Raw genomic sequence first — 24799 nt, 5'->3', positions numbered from 1 at the left:
AATTTAAAAAATCCTTTTTTAAATTACCAGCATTTCTACCGCTATGATCATAAGAGTAATTTAATGCAAACTGAAGGTATTTTAGATAGATTATTACCATACATGCAGTATGTTGGGATAAACCAAGTGCATTTATTTTTCTTTTGACCACCATAGAAGACATATCGCGCCATGTATGACTATACTGCAGCAGATGCTGATGAAGTCTCCTTCAAAGATGGTGATGCAATCGTCAATGTCCAGGCCATTGATGAAGGCTGGATGTATGGGACTGTGCAAAGAACAGGCAAAACGGGCATGCTTCCAGCTAACTATGTAGAAGCTGTTTAAGCCAAAATGGATGCAATATTCCATGAGACATTTTGACAAGGTAAATAAAAAGGCACCTTACAAAATGGCTGCCCACTATAGTTTTCCTGTTGATATATGCATTAGGATTGCCTTTTACACAGCAAACATTCTAGTTATCACAGAACCAGTGGGAAATACCAACCTGGCAGCCTTCATCTCTACCTTGATTAAATGGACTTGTGTATTCAAACACTATCTAAAAGAGAATTGTTAGAGGCTGACAATACAGTGAAACAGAGCCAAAGTCCACACTAATTTTATTTTTTAATGAAACATCTAATCTGTGTTGGTTTTAAAGCTTTTCTTATCAAGAGATGTTGTGTTCTCCTGTGATATTATAAAAATAGCCAAGTGTATTTATTTTTGTTTCAAGTAAGCAATTATGTAAAGCTAACATCTCAAACCAGCCAAACTGTATGTGGGAAAGCCCCTCCTCTTGTCTGCTTACAGAACGCTGATGCATGCCTTATTCATCTGAGTGTTCTTTGGTCCTGGTACTGTGACTTCCTCTCCAACTGGTGACTAATAAATTTCACAGCTCTGCAAATGTAGTTATGTGCTTAATTTATGCTGGAGGTGGGGGGGGGGGGAATAGAACACTGGATACACAATTCCAAATGTGTGCAGAGGAAATCCAGAACCATGGATAGGCACAAATGCTGCTAGCTCCTCCAGTTCTTCCCATTTATCTGATGTCATTGAGAGGAAAGAAACCTTAATTGACACCATTCATCAACTGATGTGTGCCTTGCAAATGTGTTGTCTGTCAGGCTCAACTAGGCCTGGGCAATGTATTGCCCAGGACTATTGAGGACCAGAGTGCAATGGTGGTTTCACCCACAATATACCACAGGGTGAAGGCACTGGAGCTGATGCAACTCATTCCTCCTTCAATGCGCCAGAGGGAGGAACAAGCTGCATTAGCCCCAGCCCTGCAACGCACCAGGGTCCCACCGAGGTGGTTTGGGGCCGAAGCAGCTTGTTCCTTCCCACGCTTTTCAGTACTGTGATGTATCACTAGCCAAACATCATGCTGAAAAGCTTTTCACCCCAGTGAAGGGGAAAATATTTACTAACACACACTCTCCTCCCAAGAGCCAGGAGGAGCCTGCTCTAGGATCCCCAAACACCTTAGGGCTAACATACCTTGGCAGTGTCTCTCACAACTGTGGTGATGAATGGTTTGACTAGCTCCTGCAGACACACCACCTGGGATGAAACAAGTTACACTGCTACAGAAGAGCATCTTTCACCTGAAGAAATCTGAGAAGTGCAGCTGCAAGGTAAGAGTAGCCACCACATAAGGGTGGGAGTGAAATGTGACCCACAGCACTCTCTCAACCTGTGACTCCATATTAAGCCATTTCCTATCCCTTGGGAGTTCAACAAAGCCCCTACCAGCTCTACCAAGGTAGTACATAACCTGCCTCTTCTGCAACACATCCTCTCTTATCTGTGTCTATATAGATGGGACGCGACAATGGAATTCATTACATTAAAAACTCTGAGCTACTACAAAGTTTCCTTGATTTTGTATCTTAGCAGAAAGAATGTCTCTTTAATCATTAATATTCTTCTGAGTAAAACACTAATAAATTATTCAAAGCAGCTTACAGATACAAGTTAAATACTAAAACCAATTACACTAAACAATAAAACCTAAAACACACACACTCGAAATCGCTTACTGCAACAAACATTTCCCTTCAGACCTTTTTCATATGCAAATATACAATGAAACAAAGACTCAATAAGTATTTGAAAGCTCAGCACTGAATTCAGTCAGAATAAAGTATCTGTAAAGGTAAAGGTAAAGGGACCCCTGACCATTAGGTCCAGTCGTGACCAACTCTGGGGTTGCAGCACTCATCTCATGTTATTGGCCGAGGGAGCCGGCGTACAGCTTCCAGGTCATGTGGCCAGCATAACAAAGCTGCTTCTGGCGAACCAGAGCAGCGCACGGAAATGCCGTTTACCTTCCCGCCAGAGCGGTACCTATTTATCTACTTGCACTTTGACGTGCTTTCGAACTGCTAGGTTGGCAGGAGCAGGGAGCGAGCAACAGGAGCTCACCCCGTTGCGAGGATTCAAACCGCTGACCTTCTGATCGACAAGCTCTAGGCTCAGTTGTTTAACCCACAGCGCCACCCGCATCCCATAAAGTATCTGTACATTGCCTTAAATCATATTATGATGTTGATCAACCTACACCCACATACCAAAATGAAAAGTTCTGGGTAGATATATTAGCATATATTTCAAAGAAAAATGTTATTTAGAGTGTCCTCCTGCAACTTGATCCTCTCCAGGAGTTTTAGGCCCAATTCCCATCAACTCCAGCCAGCAAAACAGCATGAAGATGCCAGGACACTATGTAACCTGAAACTAGCCCAATGAAGGGCAAGGACAAAAGACTAGATAATTAGGACCATGCAAAACCTCAAGTGGGAAGAGGGTGTCTCTCCAAGCTCTACTTAAATTCCCTTTTCAAAGCCCATTTCAACAGCTTTAGAAACATGAAAAAGGAACTGCCAGATCCATTAAATCATGACACAATTAAAACTAAGTTCTATTCAAAATACAATTCTAAATAAAAGAGTTCATTATTTTATTCATATATACATATTTATTTCCAAATAAGTGAAACTGATCCCATTGTTACCTCTGTGAGAACGGCAAACAGGGTGCTTTATACAAACAAAATGTTTCCCATCCAATGTTTTACAACAAATCTCAGATCATAATTAGTAATGTCTAGAATTGCTATTATCTACACATAATGTACAGTTATTTATGTCTAATTGACATGACTCAGGGAGTGGGACAAGTATAGCTCTGATAAATATAAAAATTCTGTAGCACATTTCATCCTGAAAATACTGCATCAGAATTTCACACCGATATACTTTTTCCTCCTTTTTGCATAGGTGCATGCAAAAATAGAAGTGTGAAATGGTAGGAAAATTGTTTGGAAATACTTTTTTTTGAAGCACTAATTAAGTACAGTGCATCTTAATATGAAGACAGACTATAGAGCCACTGTTTTCCAAAACACCAGCAGCTGAAACGTTTGCATCACTTTTGGTAAATCGCCTCGTTTCATTCCGCATAGTGAACTTTGTTGTTTGTTGTTGTTTTTAAATAGGAATAAAATATAAATCTGCATTCAAAAATATAGTTTAAATACTCAGCAAGTTGATTTTCACAACTTCAACAATTTTTTGCGGGAAACTGTGCACAACAGCAATAAAAACACTTGAATAGCAAATGTACCAAACTTACTGTACTTTTTAAAAGATACAGAGTGATGCCATACCTGCCTTGAGTGACGAAGATCTCTTTTATTCTTCTGGGATGTTTTTAAGTAAGTGTTCAGTTCAAATAAAAATAATTGGATTTTAGAAACAAAAATAGCTCTCAGAAGAGAAGACTTCATAGTGGGACAAGTACAGATGATTAAACAGTGCTTTCCCGGGTTGGTGACTTCCAACGAGCCTGCAGGTTTTTCATAATACAGTTTGTCATGCTATATAGTTTCTCTTGCATTTCAAAGAGTTCACTCCCTGAATAGTTGAGAAGATTTTCAGAAGTAAACTGCGGAGCAAGTATATCGAGCTGGGCAAAAAGGTCTGTAGTTGATTGCTCATCTGCAGTGGAGGAAACTGGCTCGCTCAAGTCTAGGAAGAAAGAAAGTTCACACGTAGAGAGATTTCCTATTTATAATCAAACTAGAGCCCTACTCAAATTCAACCAGTCCACAATTCTTGTTTGTGCAATTACATACCATACTAACTACCGCCCTAATGGGTAGGCACTGCTAGAATGGTGTGTAACAGCCTTAATCATATAGGAGAAATTGCTTGCCCATTTTGGACCAGCTGTGGAATGACAGCAATCACACTGCTACGGGTAATGTAGACAATGGGCTTAACCTGGGAAGCAAACATACCTAGTCTGCATTCCAGTTCAGACATCTAAACTGCACAATAGCAAGCAATATTTACCCGTTTCCATTTTATCTTCATTTGTGGAACAGGACTTCTCATCAATGCCATTCACTGGCTTTTCTACATCATCCAGCCCAGCATTTTCTTCAAATCCACGAGATCGTACCTGCACATTTGGGGGAGGGAAGAGAGAGATTTTATTGCAATATATTTCAATTGGAAGCAAAATTGAATGTAGACGAGAAATATAATTTATAGCTAATTATTAGTGTTGTTCTTCAACAGGAGGGGGGGGATCACAAACAATTTCTGATACGAAAACAAGCCCACATTTCAGATTTTGCTTATTTTATTATAATGCAAATAAACTTACCTGTTGGTCATGGTATCCTTTAAGAGCTCTTTTAACATTGGATACTTTGGGAGAACGAATGGGAAGAGTTTTGATCTCGGCTGATGTCAGAGAACTCAAGTCACCTACAGTCCTGATGTTCTTTGCTCGAATAAGTTGTCCTAATCCCCTTGCCCTTAGCCAAATCAAAGGGAGAAGTGTTAGTCCCCCCCTCCTCTTCCTACGCAACATTCTAAAACATTAAAATGCTTATCTTTGAAAGACAAAAGGACTCTTTAAAAATTCATTTTTCTACTTTAACTTTAACATTTTTCTACTTTTAAGTGCATCTTATGGAGCAAAAAATACAGTAAACTGACCCAGATCCTGCAATCATCATCTGAGGCCCTTCTTCATGTGCCCCCTCCACGAGAGGCCCGGAGGGTGACAACATGAGAATGGGCCTTTTCAGCAGTGGCTCATGCTTGGCACCTCCATTATTACGAAGGTGCCTTTGGAACGGATTAAATTCGTAAGTCGAGGCACCACTGTATCTTTAGGCACTTGACAAAAACATTCTTCTTCTCCTAGGCCTTTGCTTATACAATCTATGCCCTTTTAAACTGTGCACACACAGTGGGAGGTACTTTTGTTGTTGTTACTATGTTATGTACCGTATTTTTCCGTGTATAAGATGCCCCCATGTATAAAACGGCCTCTATTTTTTTAAATCCAAAATTAAGAAATTAAATTGTTTAGCTTTTTGGAGTGGGTGGGGAAAGGTCACTTCCGCCAATCGCTCACCCGCCTGCCCGCCACTGCCGGTAACACACCTCACTGTAGCCGTCAACTGTCTGCCCGCTTGCCGCCACCAACAGCCCACCCGTCCACTTGCCACAGCCACCAATCGCCTGCCCAATTGCTGCAGCCACAGCCAATCGCCAGCAGGCCACAGCCATCAATCACCTGCCCAATCACCACTGCCAATCTCCTGCTTGCTGCTGCCAGTAATCGCACGTCCCCCCTCTGCATTCACTATCTGTGTATAAGACACCCAATACGGTATTTTTCTGCTTTTATATTGCAAATCACCCTCTGATCCTTGGATGAGAAGAGGTATAGAAATTAATTAATTAAAATAATTACACCTTGAAGATACCCTTTCCTTCTTCTATACCCTCACAAAGCAGTCTTCTTTGTCAAGCTAGTTTCCTACCAAGCAGCATGAGTTTCACAACAACAAATTATTACATTTGCTTGAGCTAGTTTTTCTCCACACCAGTGCATTTTGTGCGTGTCTCCTGCTGCAGAAGAGAAATAGGTGAAAAAAACTGTGTGTGTTTGAACGCACACACAAAACCCCCTAAAGCCAGCCTCCTTAACTTCTTCATCTGTCTGTGGATTTGTCAAGTTGTGCTCACAATATCCAACAAAGATATTAGCAACTAGCTGTGGAATGTGGAGCGTGTAACTTTCTCCAGTTTGCCCCAGAGCCAGGTTTTAAGCATTTGCTTTCTAGTGCAGGAGAAAGAGAGGTACAGGAACCAGTACCACCGCCCAGGAACAACTCTGGAAAATATGTTTCCCCCCCAGTGTTTTGGGCATACTCTCTTCTTTCTCCAACATGGCAAAGCCTATATTCTCTTGTGGCTATTATCACAGATATAGCTCAACACTCTGTTCACAAAAACCCCCAGTGTGAAGTAGAGTGTAGCCTACAGTTTTTGTTATTTTCCTACAACAGCAGGCATTGATGACTGTTCCATCTATGTGACTTGGGACTAATGTTGTGCATATCACAGAAACACCGGATACATACATACAGTGGTGCCTCGACTTACGAATTTAATCCATTCCGAAGGCACCTTCGTAGGCTGAAAAATTAGTAAGTCGAAAAGCGCCATTGGAAACGCAATTTCCCATAGGAATGCATCTAAAAATTAATAAGTCGGAAAAACCCTATCTAAAACCGCTGCGGTTTCCGCTCGGATGTCGAGAAATTCGTAAGCGTGAGGCCATTTGCCCCATTCGTAAGTCGAAAAATTTGGTTATCGAGTCGTTCACAAGTCGAGGTACCACTGTATTAGAATACTTCAACATTTGACACAGGAATCTTTCCCAGTGACTTCCTACTTACCAAATATTTGAAGTAATCTGGGGCAAAATTGTGTCGACAGGCGCTTTACAGCCCACTAATGCAGGATATATGCATTCTGTAGGACTTGGTAGTGGATCCTTGACCATTTCTGGGATCTTAAATAATACAGAACATTATTAATTTGGCTAAGTTAAAAAGCTGAATACAGGAGAAAATGGAGAAGATATACATAAAGCCGAAGCAAATCTTACTAAACATTTCTTTGAGCTCTTATATTTATGGCTACGAGATCCTGGGGACAGAGATCCTTTGGTTGGAGTAGTAATAAGCTGGATAGGAAAAGAGGAAAAAAGCTCTCTCAGGATCATAGCACCTTATGATTAGTCTTATTAAAATCATATGCCTAAAATGGGGGTCCTTTAGGACAAAAGCTAGTTCAAAGGAATGGCTCATACTACTATCGGCAGCCAATACTTCTTCAGTAAACTAAATTAGTGAACCATACAGTATTTAAGAAAATGGCATGTTACCTTGCCATTTTTACTTCCCTGAACGTAGAGCCAAAAATAATCATATAATCATGTACACAAGTGGGTGGTTTCCCACCACCAGCAAATGTCAGATCGCATACTGCTCTGGAAGGTCCACTGACCTACAGGAGTGGTTTCTGGTGGGTGTAAACAGCTAAATTAGGATGGAGGGAGGAGCAGAAAAGGCTTTCTACTTGTGCACAGAGATCTCCAAATCCAAGTCTCAACTCTTTTGTATGATTATAAGCAGCTTATTTTATTGCAATGTTCTTGAATGTACCAGAGATCATTCTCACAGTAAAAATAAGAGAATTCCAGATATTACCTTGGCTTGGTGGTTAGGTGAAGATTTAATACTTCGGAAAGACTGAGAACCATTAGAAGAATGGGTTCTAACCACAGGACTTCGCCTGTCAATGTCATCTGCCAATTCTTCCTGGTAGATCGGATTGGCAAAGGAAACTCGTCGACTCTGTTCATAAAGATTCAATGGATTTTTAAGAACAAGGTCTTATACAATAAAGATACACCAAAGCCACAAAGTGTTGACTGGTTTTCAAGGGAAATTGATTTTTTTCTGCAAAGTAGCTAGCATTCATATATTTTCAAAACAAGACTGACAAACTTGATATAGAAAGAAGCATTAAGTCAGTACAGCTGATTTAGACCCATACAATATACCATAAGAGGTCCTCAAAGTGTGCCCAAGTGCATCCTTAACAAAAAGGGGAAAACTCCCTAAAGCAAAAATAAGTTCTACTAGTTGTGACTAGGAAAAGGGAGTGAGCCTGCAATGGCAAGTGACATAGTTTTAACATAATAGACTTGAGTTGCAATGCAATGCTTTGCATGAGTTTCCACTCTATAGCTCAGTAGACATATATAGGATATACTGTAAGCAGCTTTGGACAACTGTCTACGTCTGGGTAACACAGGAGGCATGTGGCTCCCTAAAAAGAATACCATATTATGCATTTCTCATGTTCAGATCTGGTTGTGACCTATACTACACTTCTGAGGCCTACTGATCTACATTAATCTCTGGTTTGAATGAGATAAACTGGCTGATTTCAGCAATATTTGAGATATTTCATATTGGTGAGTGCAGTGACTACTAATCAAATAAAACAATACTATTTATTAATCACCTACCACAATGTCTCAAGGCAATGTACAAAATACAATAAAAACACAACACAAAAAAATCCGATAAATGCAATATAAAATAGGCAGGTGCCTATGGGTAGCCTGAAAGCAGAACCTGAACATAATTTTGTTCGTAGGAATGAAAAACTGTAGTATGAAGCAATCCAGAAGCCTTGTTGACTGTGGAGGAAATGGTGATAAATATCAAGGGCTAGCAGATGGTTTTAAATGATACATGGAGTGAGGCATCAGTAGAAACAGTGTGCAACACTGATTGAGAATGGTCACAATTCAAGGCACAGTGTGTGGGAGCTGGGTATTTGGGAATACAGGATATTCCATATTCTAAGTTGCACCACTGAGTTCACAGATGTTGCTGTAACAGATGCCCAGCCTTCTAGGTAAGTTAGATACATTATGTTAAGATAAGCGGCTTAATCTCTCACAAGCAAAGAAAAAGAAGTGTCTGAATTGACAAAATACATTTCCTCCACAAAGATTTAAAAGTGTTAAACATATCGTAAGCCTTAAAAGGGAGAGAGATATGAAAAAAATCATGGATAAGATTTTGTAGGTTTTAGCTCTTATTAAGGAAGAAATGAATACTGAACTGTATAAAGGATATAGATACAATACGGATATATTCACATATAAATTTATAAAAGCCACTTCAAGTACCTTGTTTGCTGGTGATGGAGAATCTTCTTCTTTTTGTCTTTTTACACCTCTCTTTAAAATGCTGGTAGAGGGAGAAGCTGATGGAGACCAAATACAGCGTGCCTGCACTCCATTAGGGCTTTCACTAATCTTGGCTACAGAAAGAGCATAAATTTCCTGAAACTTTAGAGGGGAATCTGAGCTATTTTCCTTCTGTACCAAGGCTGAGATTTCATGTTCTATTGATCTGCTGGCTATATCGCTTTCTGCATCCTGTTCTTGAAGTTCTGGTACCTCTGCTACAGATACTGGTGTCTTGTCCACAACATTCTGAATGATGTCAGCTTTTGTTTCGCTGGCCTTTGTTTTTTCAGGTTGGTTCACACTCATCTCTACATCAGTCCTACCTTCTGGATGACCACTTTGATTACTATCTCCTATTTTTACAGAACCTGGATCTGTGTCTGCTTTTAAGGATGGACACTGAACAATGTGTTCTACTAAATCAGAGTCTATTGAACTTGGTTCTGAAGTTCCTTCAGCCAAGCCAACACAATCCAGATTTTCTGCAACAGATGTGTCACTCTCATCTTTCACATGGGATGATTTCTTGAGTTCCTCTTTTGGAGTGTCACCTCCTAGCAAATCGTCTTCAGACTGGATACCCTCGTGTGAATCTTTCAGGGCAGAGGAATTGCTAATGGAGGACAGCGGTGTGCTCGCTGCAAAAGGTTCCATACTGAGCCTTTCAGCAAACTGAGAATCAACAGTAGCAGGAATGCTTGGCAAAGCCACTGTTGCTTTATTAGCCATCTTTTTAGGCTCTTTTAACTTTAGTTCTGGGCTCCCTTCTTTTTGGGGGCTCCCTTCTTTTTTTATTTCAGTGTTAGACTTTCCCAACTGTGGAGATGGCTTCTCACCACAGCAGTTACAGCTCTTTGATTTCCTTGTGCGCTTGCTTCTTTTGTGCTGACACTCAGTTGTCTCTGAAGACTTCTCAGGTGAAGAAGAGGCACTGATAGCAGCAGTATAAGCACCACTTTCCAAACCTTCGGCAGGGGAGCTTATATTGCAGGAGGAATCAGAATATTTATCCATAACTGTCGTTCTCTGCCTGCTTTCTCGAGCTGACTCTGAAGTGGAGCGTGTCAGCATTCTGGCAGCAGTTCTCTCTGTATCTGAAGAGTCTCTACAAAGAGAAATGTCCATATCTTGCTCAAGTCCTGAACATTCACTAAGTGGGAGGGTACTTCTCTCTCTCTCTTGACCAATAACACCAGACACTAATGCTATTTCCATGTGTTCATCGGAATGCATTACATCTTTATTTTCTGCTGGCATGGTCTGGATTTCTGTTGCAGGTTTTGCATGAAACTCTTGGCTTTCTAGCACTTCTTTCATGTGGCTTTCAATTGAACTGCTTTCAAGTGAACTGCTTTTATTTTTCCATCTTCCTAACCTTTTCCTCTTGGTTCCTTCTTCTTTCGTTTCAGAACCATCAGACTCAGAGTTTTCTATACTGGTAAGTAATCCCTGTGAGGTTCTTCTTGTCTGATACCGTGGAAACCCTTTAGGTTTCTCACCAGTTGTATCTGGAACAGAATCTTGCAAGTCACTGATGTCAGATGAATGACTTCCTTCAGATTTTTCATTAGTTATGCTAGTTTCCTCTTGGATAGTTCTTGAAACATGGGATTCCTTCAAGATCGTACCTTCTGCAGTCCTGCTCCCATGTACATTGATTTCTTTCTTTATACTTCCTTGCACATCTATTGTTTTATCAGGAACAGATTTTTGCTTTTGTGCAGAAGCCTCTTTACTTTGTGAACTCCTCTTTGGCAGAACCTTTTCACCATCTTTACGCCCATCTTTTTTCTGTTGACTGTTCTCTTTGTCTGGACTACCTGAAGCTCCTTCTGCAGTTTCTGGTTTTCGTCTTAAAGAACGTCTTAATGCTTTTGGATTAGGTGAAACTTGTGGACTTTGGCCAACATTAGATATTGTAGCTGCTGCTAAAGTTAGCTCTGGGGGGGTATTCTCTTTAGAATCTAAATTTGCCCCTGCTTTGGTCTCTGCAACATTGTCCAAAATTTGTTTATTTTCTACTGTACATCCTAGTGCATTCAACTCAGAAACTTGAGATGGGATGTCTAGTAAATATTCTGGTTCTTGTGTTTCACCAGGTAATTCACATTTATCTTCTACAAGGTTGGCAGGAGACTCTTGCATATTTTTCTCCTGATGCAACTGTGGTATCTTTGAATTTTCTTCTTCAGAATTATCTGTTTTATTTTGCCTAAGGCTTGACTTTTTAATACCAAGTGTACTTTCAGGTTGCAATTTTGAATTAGCCTTATTCTCTTCTTTCAATCTTTTGACTTTGACGTAAGTCTCCAGTGCACCTAAGATTTCCAAGTTTGACCTTTTAGACCTGGGGATGGCTTCTTCCACTTTGTGTTTGAAGCTGTTATTATCCTCCCCATCTGGAATTCCTTTGAAAGAAGCATCTGAAGCAATCATGCATTCCTGTTTGGTTAATAAAGGAGTACTTGCAGATGTTCCAGACACAGTGAAAGTTGTAGGACTGAATGGTCTGTTTTCTGAACTATTAAATTTTTCCAGTGTTATGAAAGACTGTCTTCTGCTTACAGGCTGTGGGGTTCCTGAAATGACATCACTAGAGGCAGAGCTGCAGCTGCTGACATTAGAGGTACATTCATTCAGAGAATAATCCAATACTGAAGTCTCCCCTGGATCTGATTTAGGAGCACATGTTTCCAATTTCTCACAATTTGGATCTAAGCTTTGTTTACCAAAAGTGGTAAGCTGTTCAGCATTGGTGGAATTATTCTTCTCTGGAAGTACATCTGTCTTCCCACTTTCAGTTACTTCATGGGCAATGCCAAGCAAGTCACTTGCTGCTTTTTCATCCTGCATTGAAAAAAGCTTGGTGTCATTATACATTATATTGACTATACTGCTTACTTCACATCCTACCTTTCCTCGAAGCTCAAGGCAGTATTATGTGCCAATTCTAGGCATCTATACAGCCAGATCTCTTTAACTTCAGTAAAGTTACTACAGCATGCACCTTCAGGTCATATCCTTGTCTAACCGTTATCGGAAAGAAAGGAAGGAAGGAAAAGTCTTATCACTAAATCACTGGATACTTTTCCTGTTATTTTACCAGAATTGCAAGCATTACAATTTACGTTTTGCAATTCCAGAATTTTTCTCCAGATAAGAACATGCAGGAAAATCAAGCAAAACCTGTGCAAGGGGGGGGGGGGTTAAGTTGACAATTCCAATTATTCACTAAAACAGTTTGCCACCTTCAAAAATCTAGTCATTTGTTGCAACTAGAAACTGGTAACAGTCCTTCAAGTATAGACTATGCACTTTCTATAATGGAAGGCCTGAAGCCAGAAGCAACCCATACATCCCAAGGCACCATGGCAGGGTCCAGATAGGCTTATGCCTTCACTCTAAATTCAAAAAGGAAGTCAAAGCCATCCAATGTACTTCAATAATGTTTCAGATGTCAATATAAACCTTTTTGTGGCTGTTACTTTGACACCTGGATGTGTCAGCAGCTACATGTGCTTTACTCCAGCAATATGCTGGATTTTTTTAAAATGTCATTACTATCAATTCCCAACAACTGTCAACATATGAAGATACCTGGGGTATTGTTTTGTTCTCTTCCCTCTCAGATTCTTCCACAGAGGCTGGTTTATCCCTAAAATAAAGGCAACTTACTTAGATGCACAGAAAACTCAAACATTTTACATTTCAAAGCACTGTTGGTCCCTAATACTTACGGATAATCTTCCTGGCTCTGTGAATATTGGGAAAACAAGGTAGTATCTTGGGATGCATCAAGATTATTGTACATTGTAGGAATATCAATCCTGCAAAAAATAGAACTGGTCAACATTCCAATAAAATGAGTAGTCCTAATACATTTGATACAGAATGGCATTTTAAGCTAGCAGCTGTTCAAATTTGAAGGCTTGCCCTAGGGCCTGTGTAGGAACCATTCTACCCAGGGGTTGCACAGTGAGCTCCCTTATTGGTTACTGAACTAACTGGGCAGAGGAAGTGTGACCAACTTGGAAGCTCTTCTTCTGCCAGCTCTTGGCAATGAAGGAGACGAGCTACCTAGAAAGTTTCAGACCTGGGTGGCACACAGAAAAGGTGCATTTCCTGACTCTTAAGTTACAAACCTTTTAGTTCTTAGCACTTCTTTTTGGTGCTCTGTCAACACTCTCTCTTTTGTTTCTGGAGGAATAATCACGAAGTCAACAGTATTTTCCTCTTCCAGGAGCAAGTTTTTTCGATTTGTCTTTGTCAGCGAGTTTTCTAGTTTCATCTGCTGCATGAGAAAAAGTAAAAATAAAGAGTGTAGATAATTTGCTGCTTATGAACAGTAACAGTGCATATCAGACAATGCTGTAAACCTTGCACTGTGGCTGAGTGAAAATGGCTTCTGCTCACACTTGGGGAGACAAATGGATTCTGCCTATAATCAATTGCAAATTCCACCGCAATCTTCCAGTGAGCCCCATGATTCAGCTCTCCTTATCAACAAGAAAAATAATTGATGCTTAGAATAGAAAAAAACTGGGTATTATTGCTGGAGATGTAAGTGCCAATAAGAAACAATTTCAGTTAACAATTCCATTTAATGAACTGATGTCTTACCTTTGCAGGTGTTACGGGGGAATTAATACTTTTCGGCTTTAGTTCATTGGTCTGTGCCAGCAGGGAGTCTCTTTTCCCACTAGGATTTACTTCTATTCCACTTATCTTTGCATCCCACTGGGAATTCTCTGTTTGCTGTAACAAAATTAAAATTTAATAGGAGTAATATAACACCTTAATTGAGTTCTTACTGTAGTTCTTACTATTAAACTACAATTTAATAAGAGCAATGTAATATTACCACAGAATGGCTGGGCTAACCCAGTCAGATGGGTGGCATATAAATAAATTTATTATTATTATTTCTTAATAGTAATAACTACAGTAAGAACTCAATTAAGTGAACCATCAGTTGCTTTTTAATGAAAAATAACCCAAAGTGACTTACAAAAATAGTACATAACTGTCGAACAACATTAAACTAAAACAAAGTGAAAGCTAAAAACACATTCATAGAAGGGCAGGACTAAGAAAGCCCATCACTGGATGAGGCCAAAGATAATTAAAGGCCAAATTTGGTGGAAAAGAAATTTTATTGCTTGCCAAGTTGAGAGCAATTCATAAATGGGGACCCACCACGGAGGGGGCCCGTTATCATACCGACACCCTCTGCATCTCCCTTGGAGGGACACACAGAGAATGAAGATGAATGAAGGGTCAGTCAGTTCATGTGGGAAGAAGAGGTCCTATTAAGATTGTCAGAAGTGCTGTCAACTAAGTTTCTCCTCAGATTTATCTGCAACTACCTTTCATAAAAAAAACCAGCACACTCCTACTTTAGCAATTGTAAGCTGAATGAAGGTGTGCATTTTGACCTATTTACTCTGAAAAATAAAAAGGTTTACTACAACCAATACCAAATCCTAATACTTACAGAATCAGAGTATGTCCCGTTACATTCTCCCACTATGTCCGTGTTTTCAAAGCCAGGCAACGAGAGTAAATTTTTTTGCTTGGCTTGGCACAAAACACATCTGCAGGGAAGCAATCATGGAAGTTGCATTTAAAAACTTTGAATCTGATATTCAGACTTTGAACTATTAGTTTTTAGCACAATGTTTACACTTGAAAACTTATAAGCACAAGAATGCAGCTTTGGGTTGCTATCTACAATGCATTTTCAAGATGATGCAGCTTTGTATTCTATATTCAAACCCAAACATTATGCAAAACTTTCACCTGTTTTGATTATCTGTAAATGGTCTATACTAGTTTATTGTGTGAAACACCAAGCAAAATATGAAATTCTGGAGGACAAACAATACTATTACTTATACCAAAATCTTTTGCTTCCATTGTACAAGTTACTTCATTAAAGAGTGCATTGAATCCCAAATCGGAAGTAATTAGCAGTCAGTCAACATCAACCTTTGCCCAACCAAAAAGAACCACTAGAAGGTACCTGGTATTTATAAGCTTGACCAGAGGAGTGATAGAAAAAAGGAGAAAGCAGTTCTAGTCCAAAAGTTCCATTCAAAGGTGCTGTTGTCCTTACATTAAATTTTGTACAGGAAGGCCTACACAAGAGGCAGGGTTAAGCCACCCTTTTCTCTACCCATTCTTCTGCTCAGATTTGCAGCGGCTAAAGAGTTCTTCTGGTTTTTAATTAAAGGAACTGGCAAAGTGACACAACTCCAAGTCAGGACAGCTATGATATAGTTGCTTTCATATGCATATACCGTTTTTCAAATTCCCCCAACAAAATGCTTCCAATAGAAGTGCTTCATGTTTAGCAGACTGGGAAATGGATAAGAATGCTTTTAAGACTGGCTGGGAGCTGGGGTGGGGGCTCTACACAAGTAAATGAGTTTGTCCACAAGTCTATAGCTACAAAATTCTTACTTTAATTCTTCTGGGTATGTCAGCACTACAGCTTTACCAAATGTTGCATTCCAGAACTGAGCTGCTTGACTACGTAGCTGTTTATTCTTGTGCAAAAGCATTATGCACAGCAATGGAGAAAGCTCTTGCAGCAGCTCACTGTCAAAGGATCCAGCATAGAAGGACTGAAAACAACTAATACTTTCCGCCAATAACTTTTCAAACTGGAAAATAGAATAAAAAAATGTATCAAAAATGTTATAACTGCAAAAGGTGTTAACAGCACATAATGTCTACTTGGTTACAATGTACAACTTAAAGCAAGAAGGCCAATAATATAAGGAAGTTTTTGGAACGCTGTTTACAGACCCAGAGCCCTATCCTCTAGGCTAGATGGCATAGGACAGGGGTCTCTAAACTTACCCGACCGGAGGGTGGGGGAGCGCGAGTGAGCGAGCGCACACCCATATGCGTGCACGACTTCCAGGTGGGAGGAGCGTCGGGAATAGCTTGTGCGCATGAGCGTCCTACGACCCAGAAGTGCGCCGGAAATGACACTAGCGCATGTGCGCAAGCTATTTCCGCCACACATCCGACGCGGAAGTGGGCAGCTGCACCGCGCCGCTAAGAGCAAACGGCAGAGTCGTCGTGGAGTAAAAGAGGCCTTCGGGCCATATCCGGCCCACGGGCCTTAGTCTGGGGCCCCTGGCATAGGAGATCATGGCAAAATCCTACACTAGACCCAAATAATGCACAATGAAGCAATTATTGCACTGATTAGGCAATTCCTTGCCGGGGTTAGTCATGCAACACCCACATAATTATGAGGAAGGCAAGTCTGTGGTAGTACAACAGAGATGCTGGTACAACACACACACACACACACACACACTATACACTATGTGCAAGGGCAGCTCCTTTTATGGAATTATGGTACTAGGCTGCATGGTATTAAAAAACGTTGTATTCAAGGGACAGAAAAGCTTCCCACCACCCCCAGTCCAAATTACCTTGTTGTTGAGCCCATTGGTCACTTTAGACGCATTAGTGGACCTGATGGGGGAAAGGAGATAACTGATGAGTATTGATATAAGGAATAACCTCTGCTTCTTTATTTCCTGGTTACAGCATTCATATCCCCTTAGCCAAAAAAAGCTCTGGGAGTAGCTTACCAAAAAAAAAAAAACTAAAAAAAATTTAAGACTATGCCTGCCCTCAGGCTTTCAATTAGTCTTAAAAATAGATTCTGTCAGATAAGGTGCAATATAGGACCTACCTAATTTTTATAGTTTAAAATTGTGGCAAAATGTTTTCAATAATGTTTTTAAAGCTGTAACCTGCCCTTTGTGCTAAGATGAAGGGGAATCAATCAATCAATAGCAGGAGGAAGCTCAATATAGCAATCATCATCATCATCATCATCATCAGGATAGTATTGTAATTTTATCATAGCCATAACATTTATACACGTTTAAAGAAACACACACCATTTTTGGACATATCAAATAGCCAACCAAATCAAGGCTGCTAATAATGAATTTTCAGTAAGCAGCTGATTCTAGCCTCCTGTAGCTTTTAGGGCTATCACCCAATTAAGCAACTCTCTGTTTGATCAATGATGAGCTTCAGCTGACTGACCAAACTTGCATATTGATAAAAAGGTAACTCTGAAGCAAGTGGTGTACTTTCCTATTTTTGGATGAAGCACACATACCTTAAGGAGGCATCATTTTTTAAAAAGAATCCCTTCCCCTTCTGTGTCATAGGAAATGACATCTCTTAAAACTGTGTGCTCTCTGCAGTTAATACTTGTGTTAAATATATTTTTTAAAAACAGCTGTAAGAGTAAAATTTAAAAATAATAAATCTGATTACAGATTGCAAATGGAACTTTTGCATCAAGGTGCTATGTAAGCTGCTATCCAACTCTCAATGTAGCACCAATAAAGTACCTCTGGAACATCACTGGACTAGTGGTATAGCCACGTAGGTTTCCTAAGCTATTTCAATCACATGTATAAAACAAGTTAGCCATAGTAACAAAAGTAGTATGCAACTGCAAAGTCAGTATTGCATAGCTATATAGCACAGCACTCACTTTGTTTTTTCATAAAATGCTGATAACGGTTTCGCAATAGTTCTGAAAAGAGGTCTGATGACTGAAGGTAGGGAGATATGGCCAATGATATTTTGAAGAGCACCAATAACGGAAGTGCTGATAGAGGTCTTTCTTTCAGGGCTGGATTCCTTGGACGCAATCATCTGAAGTGAGTTTACTAGTATCACTAAAAGTTTAATTAAGGACGACAGCTTGCCAAGGGGATCTTTTTTCTTTTTGGACCAGTCTGCAGGCATCTGTGGGGCTAAGGATCAGTATGTTAAGTTGACAACATTTATTTTAGCAAATAAGGTAGATTATATTAAAGTTATAGCAAGGACCATACACACCTGCATCTATTTATAAATACCATTCCTCCTTGTACCCTTCCCTTGGAACATGCCAAATATGAGAGTGTTATTCGATTCTACAGCTATATTCCTAGTACAGGGTTAAGAGTTCATATGGAGATCGTATACTCCCTTCCCTTTTCTGTTCCCATGTTTTAAATTCTAGAACATGAAGTAGCTGTAATTAACATCACAGCAGATGATTAAGGGCAATGGGATAGGGTGAAAGAATCTTCACATGTGATCCTAATGGCCTGCTCGCCTCTTAACCATGTGCAACAGCCCTTCCAAAGGAGGAGGGCAATACAGCAAGAGAGCCTATTCTCCCACGAAAGGGAATGGTGCACAACATACACCCCAGGGACTCCTTGCAAGTTTCAAGACCTCCCGCTCCACACATACCCAGCCTCCCACCATGGCAGGCATTTTACTTAAAGTATTTAATAGCACAGCTGAAGAACTTAATCCAGACTAACTTTAATAGTAGTTCACTGCACTGCTGACTTCAGTAGAGACTTCAGAATTTATGTCAAACTACCAAACAACGTGTGTCTATACAACTTTAAGAAGCTTTTTATGGGTCTGAGCACAGCTCTTAATCAACACAATCAATTCAGCTGCCAAGACAGTAAACTGACCAAATATGTATAGCAACTCAGCAGCTCTCCGTTTTGAAATCAATATTATGAATACCAATTCTTACATAGCCCAAGAAAGCAACACTCAAGCACAAGAAGAAGGTAGCAGGAATAAGGAAACCCCAACGATGCAGAAGCACAAAAAAACACTGAGGGGGGGGAAATCCTGAAACAGTCAAATGAGGACTGAGCAGGCTCACTGGGCAAGAAAAGCTGACTGACCAGGTGTGGAGGTGAGGGAAGAGAGAGGAAGTATCAGAAAATCAGGAGAAGGAATGGAACGAACCACTCCCCAATGCAACATTTAGTTGCTGATTCCACTTATTATCCTTACATCTATTTGATGGTTGGTATTTATTGCCATAAGGTGCAAAATTGATGCAGTCAACCATAACTGACGTGATGTGAGCGAGGCCATCCAATTTGGACTGATTCTGAAATAAAAGAAATTTATTTACCTCATCAGTGAAAGACAAGGGATAGGATTTTACATAAACACCAACCACATTTTGAATTAAGAGAAGCCTATACTTACAATATCTGCTTCATCTTCTAATCCAGATATTATTTTAGCAGAGAGTTCTTCACAGCATAGATTATCTTCTGCTGTTCCCACTAGCAAAGCACAGCGGGCAAATGCTCTATAGAGCTCTGACCAGGAACGGAGCAATGTTTTCATTGTAGGCTGTCATGAAAGAAAAGAAGCAGAGATCACAGTTCTTTCTGGTCTAAGATTACTACTACACACACTTCTTTCTTTCTTTTTTAAAAAAATCCAAGTAGTTTCTTACCTGTGGAAATTCAGAACATGGGAATATGGTATTCACAGGGAGCAACAATGCACTGTAAATTGCACTGAAATTATGCTCCAAAGCATCACCTTGATTTACTTCATTTGTCTAAAGGGGGGGAAAAAAACAACAACAGAACTTTATACACCCAAAGAAACCTGGTATCCTGGGCTTTGTTTTTCTAAAATATTTTTCACTTTTACTCTAGACATGCACCATCATTAAGACACATGGGAATTCTGGCTTTTTGTGCCAGGTTATTTTACAGACACTATACTTTTAAAATGCAATTCCAGCAAAGTACATACTTTGGAATATCCATGTATAGTCATTTCAGTAGAACCAACACACTGTACCTGGTTAATCCATTCAGTTAAGGGGTTAACTATAATACTCCACATTCTCCAGAGATGTTCCTTATTTTCCAGATACTTTGCGCTTTGGTTGACAATTGTGAATACAGACTCACTAAAAGTCAGAGGAGATGTAGGGCCAGACAAAACACATCCTACAAGTGATTCATAGTTCAAGAAAAACCTGATTTGAAAGAAAACAGAAGAAACACTCAGCAACTTCAAATTATTTAGCAACTACATCATTCAACAAAGTTGTAATAACTTTGACTTATAGATTGAGGAGGGAAAGAAAAATATTAGTTACATTTTAAAGCAGAAAATTACTGTAATCAGACAGCCCAAATGAATTCAGATATTAGGATATATAATTACTAGAGTATAGAAAAACTTTGCTCTGTAGTACCTACCTTTCATCTTGAACATAGCATTTTAACAGTTCTTCATGGAAAGAAAGCTGAATTAAAAACAATGCTGGAGTCCCCTAGCAAGGAAAAAAGCCACAGTACTTAGTCAACAAGTCTGCTATGTTTGGCAATATTTCACAAACGTACAGTATGGCTCTATTCTGTATTCTATTCCGTATAAGCATCAACAACACCTGTTTGCTGGATTAACGTATAGGGGTCAACAATTATGTTACAGTTAAGAACAGATAATTGCTAAATGGTTCAATCCCAAGATGTGATCTGTGTTCACTGTGCTCATATGCAATTACAAGGTGTGACTGGAAAGTTCGGTGAATGGTCACAGAAATTGGACAGTGAGAAATATTTGAACATACAATCAGCAGCGGAAACCCACAAAATGCTCACAATTGTGTACGGAGATGAAGCTGTAACTCGAAAGACAGTGTATGAGTAGTTTAAGCATTTCTGTGAAGGGTAGCAAACTATCGAAAATGACTCTCGGTCTGGCAGACCATCAACGAGCAGAACGGCAGCAAATGTCAAGAGAGTTCGTGAGTTATTGATGCGGGATCAGCGTTTGTCCATCCAAATTATGGCGGAAGAATTGCATCGTCTGCATGAAATCATTACTGAGATGATGATGTTGTCCAACCCTCCATATTCTCCCGATCTGGCCCCACCGGATTACTGTACTTTCTTTTTCCAAAACGGAAATCTGACTGAAAGGGCACAGATTTTCCAACATTTCACATGTCCAAGCTGCTGTGACGAGTGAACTGAAAGCAGTATGAAAAGAGGCATAAGTTTCCAACAGTTCTACGAACATTGTCAACAGTGCATTGTATCAGAGGGGGCCTACTTTGAAGGCCTGTGAGGCATGTACGTTTGAATATTTCTTGCTGTCCAATTTCTGTGACCATTCACCAAACTTTCCGGTCACACCTTGTATAAGACTTTTGGAAAGAACTTTTTTTTAAAGAGAGCTAGTGGGGAAAACCTGAAGCCCTTAAATGGCTATTAATCAGCTACATCAATCTGTTTTATGATCTCTGATCTCAGAAATGCTATACTTGATGCTACCATTCAGATACACATTCAACATGATTAAGAAGCTGGTATATGGTACCTCAGTTTATGAACACAATTGGTTCCGGAAGCCTGTTCATAAACTGAAGCATTCATAAACTGAAGCGAACTTTCCCATTGAAAGTAATGGAAAGTGGATTAATCTGTTCCAGACGGGTCCGCTGCGTTCGTAAACCGAAAATTTGCAAACCAAGGTGTTCATAAACCGAGGTTCCACTGTATTGTATTTTGTTGTGCCCTAGAAATGTCAACATCTCTCTTTCCAGCTTTTCTTACTAACAGAACCTTGGCAATCTAAGGCTAAAATAGTTACTGTTTTAAACAGGGAGCCCTCCATCTGATTCCTGCCAATATTTTCCGGTATGGCCACTACTCAAATAAAAGGAGTCAGGCTCCTTATATTCTATGCTGTAGTATACATAAATACTCAGAAACATTTCTAGCTAAAGCATACACAAGTCTTACCAGTTATGCTTTGTCAAGAGAACAAGGGTCATCTGCCTATAATATATTGTACAAGTGACATGATGGGTAGGGTAAGCTTTACACACACACACACAAATCCCACTTACATTCAGAAGATCCATGTCAGCAACCTGATAGGCTGGGGATCCTAGTACTTTTGGAGGCAGTTCTTTGATTGTGATTTCTATCAGGGACTAAAGGAGGAAATGAAACATTATTCATCTAAAATAGAATAGTTACGTAGCATGAATACTAAACCTAATCTGTAAATATGAGGGGGGGAAATTCATCTTGTTTCATGAGGTTATGGGGTACAAAGAGGAAATCAAGGCTTAACAGAAGCAGTGATCTACAAGACTGGAAAGACCAATTCCAACAATGCTTAGCTTGAAAATCCTGTGTCAACTAAGCAGCAAGTGCTGTATAGCACATAGCTTAATGAGTGTCAGCACTGGGAGCAAGTGCTGCTCACCAGAGCAAATGCTGACCCAAACAATGTCCAATGGGACCAGTTCAGAGATCATAATCTGTAGATATGCCACCTCTTACCATTATTTGATAGCTATATATACACTTATAGACTATAATAAACAACTTACCATTGACTTTAACACAGATAGTTCATTTGACACAACAATGTTTTTTAAGGCCTGAAGTAACATAGTGAGTACATCTGAGCTTTGCCGTTCTCTCTTGCTCCCTAAAAACAAGAGATGCAAAATTAGGCCTTGAATACAATTTGGTCTTGCAAAACCTGCAGCATTGCCCACCTTAAAGGCGAGAACTGCATTAATGCTCCTGCTGCAAGTTTTAAACAGAGTTCTGCTTTCAGGTAAATTATGGCTGTTCAGAAATAGTGGCGGGAATTAACTTTGTTCATGTTAAATGTTCTACCAATTTGTTTAGACACAGCTGTAAGCAGAACTGAAAAACATATTTGTTTTTCAACTTCATCATTTGTTACTCAGTTTAAGTTAGCACCAGTTCCTGGAGACTGAGTGTTGGAGCCAGGTTCTTCATGCCTAGAATACTTTTACCTGGATGGTGCACTTACTTGTCCACACTCTTACTTTCCAATAATTGCTCATAAGCTTTTATTATGGTCTACACCAGAACATTAATATACCCACTTACCTGATTCAATTGCCCCTTTCACAAAACGAATCATTTCCTTCCATATAGCACTTAGACTAGTATCTGCAAAAAAGAGAATGAATTAAGGGCAAATTAATAACCCAACGAAGAGCTAGATAAATCAGATTTTGACTACTGCTCATTTAGAAGAATCCTTTCTACCAACTTGCACAGCACGAAGCACTATTTTAGTGGGGAAAAATAATCTTACCAGAAGCATCTTTTCCAACTGCAATGAAGCCATCCTGAACTGCATTTATGAATGTGCTGGCATGCTTACAGAAGAACGAAGGACTGGTGATTACTGAGTGCTGAAGAGGTTCTAAGTGGGAAGAGAAAGCACAAGTTCTATCATTCTTATCAATTGTCAGAGCAGCTAGCAGCATAAAAAACTGGCATAAAAAAACTTGTGGTATTATAATCTGCTTGAACTTTCCAAAAAATGTATAACATTACCTAAACTAAGTGCAATGTTGTTTTCTTTGGAAAATGACAAAACTTCTGGTCCCATGAAAAAGTGAAGTAGCATTTCAATTCCTAGAAGCTGAATTGATGGAATGGCTGTAACTCCTGAACTAGAACTCAGGTTCATCCTTTTATTTGCAGGGGTTCCAATGGGGAAAGCACCTAAATAAAACCAATGGTACATTACTTGAACCACAGAAACTTTTATATACAGTACACGAAAAAACACAAAAATAATATATACCGTGTTTCCCCTTTTTTAATACGTAGTCATAAAGTAAGCCATGGCACGATTTCTAGTCATTTGCGAAACGTAAGACATACCCCGAAAATAAGACATACCTCGGAGAGGCTTGAGACCATGTGGGAGCGGGTGCATGAATTGAGCGCGTTGCCAGGCGAGCCGCGCTGGGAGCCTCCCCGCTCTTCCCAGGACTTTTTTCCACTCGGGCCGAGCGCCCGGACAGGGAAACCCCCCCCCCCGCGTCAGGAGCGCTGCTGGCCCTTTCCGCGCTGCCAGGGTAACGGACGGCGGCGGGAGCGCTGCTGGCCCCTTCCACGCCTCTGGAGCGTTGTGGGCTGCATGGCCCAAGGCTGAGCGGCAACGGGAGGCCTGCGGGCCCTTCCGCGCCGCCGGGGCGATGGGTGGCGGCGGGAGCGCTGCTGGCCCCTCCCGCGCCTCTGGAGCGTTGTGGGCTGCATGGCCCAAGGCTGAGCGGCGACGGGAGGCCTGCGGGCCCTTTCGCGCTGCCGGGGCAACGGACGGCTTTTTTTCTAATTGCTTTTAAAAACAAGGCGCTGGACTGGAGGGACCTTTGGTTTGGTCCGCCTGGGCTCTTTCTGTTTAAGCAAGTGCCGGGAGAACAGTTCTTCAGAGAGGCTCTCCCGGCTTCCGCCTTGAGCTCTGTAGCACCACCTCCCACACAGAGGAAGCGTGAGAAGCGCAGCTGCCGAGGGCCCCGCTGACCCCCGCAGAAGCCCTCACGCCCCTCCCTCAAAGCCATGTTGTGCCGCAGCAGCCTGGCAACGTCTTGCCCAGCTCCCAATCCACCTTGCCACCCACGAATGGGCCATTTCAGATTCCGCCCCACTCCCGCCCTGCCTCCTCAGCCGCTGTGCGAACTAACCCCCGCCAGCCAGTCAGCCAGCCGCCCAAGCCTGGCTCCTTGAAGGCTTCGCCTTAGCAAAATCCCTGCCTAGGCTGGAGCTGGGGGAGCCTCGCGCCATCGCTTCACACGCCCGCTCACGGCGAGCACCAAGCTCCCCCGGCGCGGAACCTGCCCGGTTCCCGCATGCACAGGTTCAGGCCACGACTTCGGCACTGAACGGACAGCGGCGGGAGCGCTGCTGGCCCCCTTCCGCCCCACCGGAATGTTGTGGGCCGCATGGCCTCGGCGCCCAGAACTGGCGGCTGCTGCAACGCC

The 24799-nt window shown here is 40.9% G+C and overlaps 2 protein-coding genes and 1 long non-coding RNA gene across 52 annotated transcripts in view; 2 read left to right on the top strand and 1 right to left on the bottom strand.

The window, feature by feature from the left end:
* Window positions 1-898, top strand: part of NEB (nebulin) — a 165752-nt gene extending 164854 nt beyond the window's left edge. For all 48 annotated transcript variants that reach the window (XM_060279866.1, XM_060279768.1, XM_035131587.2 and 45 more), the window contains one exon: window positions 157-898. In XM_060279866.1, the coding sequence (XP_060135849.1) occupies window positions 157-330 (174 nt within the window). In that variant the 3' untranslated portion in view covers window positions 331-898. The remainder of the gene's footprint in view (window positions 1-156) is intronic.
* Window positions 899-3716: 2818 nt separating this feature from the next.
* Window positions 3717-24799, bottom strand: part of RIF1 (replication timing regulatory factor 1) — a 37373-nt gene continuing 16290 nt past the window's right edge. For 2 of the 3 annotated variants that reach the window (XM_035131540.2, XM_035131567.2), the window contains 25 exons: window positions 23367-23537; window positions 23122-23232; window positions 22911-22973; window positions 22376-22476; window positions 21884-21970; window positions 20226-20299; window positions 19819-19999; window positions 19463-19570; window positions 19207-19356; window positions 19006-19105; window positions 17684-17948; window positions 16596-16638; window positions 15607-15809; window positions 14639-14738; window positions 13765-13899; window positions 13287-13435; window positions 12882-12971; window positions 12742-12799; window positions 9082-11991; window positions 7583-7729; window positions 6979-7056; window positions 6767-6882; window positions 4672-4825; window positions 4356-4464; window positions 3717-4028 (listed from right to left, as the gene is read on the bottom strand). In XM_035131540.2, the coding sequence (XP_034987431.1) occupies window positions 3808-4028; window positions 4356-4464; window positions 4672-4825; window positions 6767-6882; window positions 6979-7056; window positions 7583-7729; window positions 9082-11991; window positions 12742-12799; window positions 12882-12971; window positions 13287-13435; window positions 13765-13899; window positions 14639-14738; window positions 15607-15809; window positions 16596-16638; window positions 17684-17948; window positions 19006-19105; window positions 19207-19356; window positions 19463-19570; window positions 19819-19999; window positions 20226-20299; window positions 21884-21970; window positions 22376-22476; window positions 22911-22973; window positions 23122-23232; window positions 23367-23537 (5924 nt within the window). In that variant the 3' untranslated portion in view covers window positions 3717-3807. The remainder of the gene's footprint in view (window positions 4029-4355; window positions 4465-4671; window positions 4826-6766; window positions 6883-6978; window positions 7057-7582; window positions 7730-9081; window positions 11992-12741; window positions 12800-12881; window positions 12972-13286; window positions 13436-13764; window positions 13900-14638; window positions 14739-15606; window positions 15810-16595; window positions 16639-17683; window positions 17949-19005; window positions 19106-19206; window positions 19357-19462; window positions 19571-19818; window positions 20000-20225; window positions 20300-21883; window positions 21971-22375; window positions 22477-22910; window positions 22974-23121; window positions 23233-23366; window positions 23538-24799) is intronic. The other variant, XM_035131558.2, reaches the window with a different exon arrangement.
* Window positions 10457-16827, top strand: LOC118092902 (uncharacterized). Its single transcript, XR_004693578.2, has 2 exons — window positions 10457-10582; window positions 11712-16827. It is a non-coding gene; the product is annotated as an uncharacterized LOC118092902 (long non-coding RNA).

The sequence above is a fragment of the Zootoca vivipara genome, chromosome 1 (assembly GCF_963506605.1).
Source record: "Zootoca vivipara chromosome 1, rZooViv1.1, whole genome shotgun sequence".
Taxonomy (NCBI): domain Eukaryota; kingdom Metazoa; phylum Chordata; class Lepidosauria; order Squamata; family Lacertidae; genus Zootoca; species Zootoca vivipara.
The sequence above is the reverse complement of the archived record's forward strand: the minus strand, read 5'-3'. Positions and strand labels throughout refer to the sequence as shown.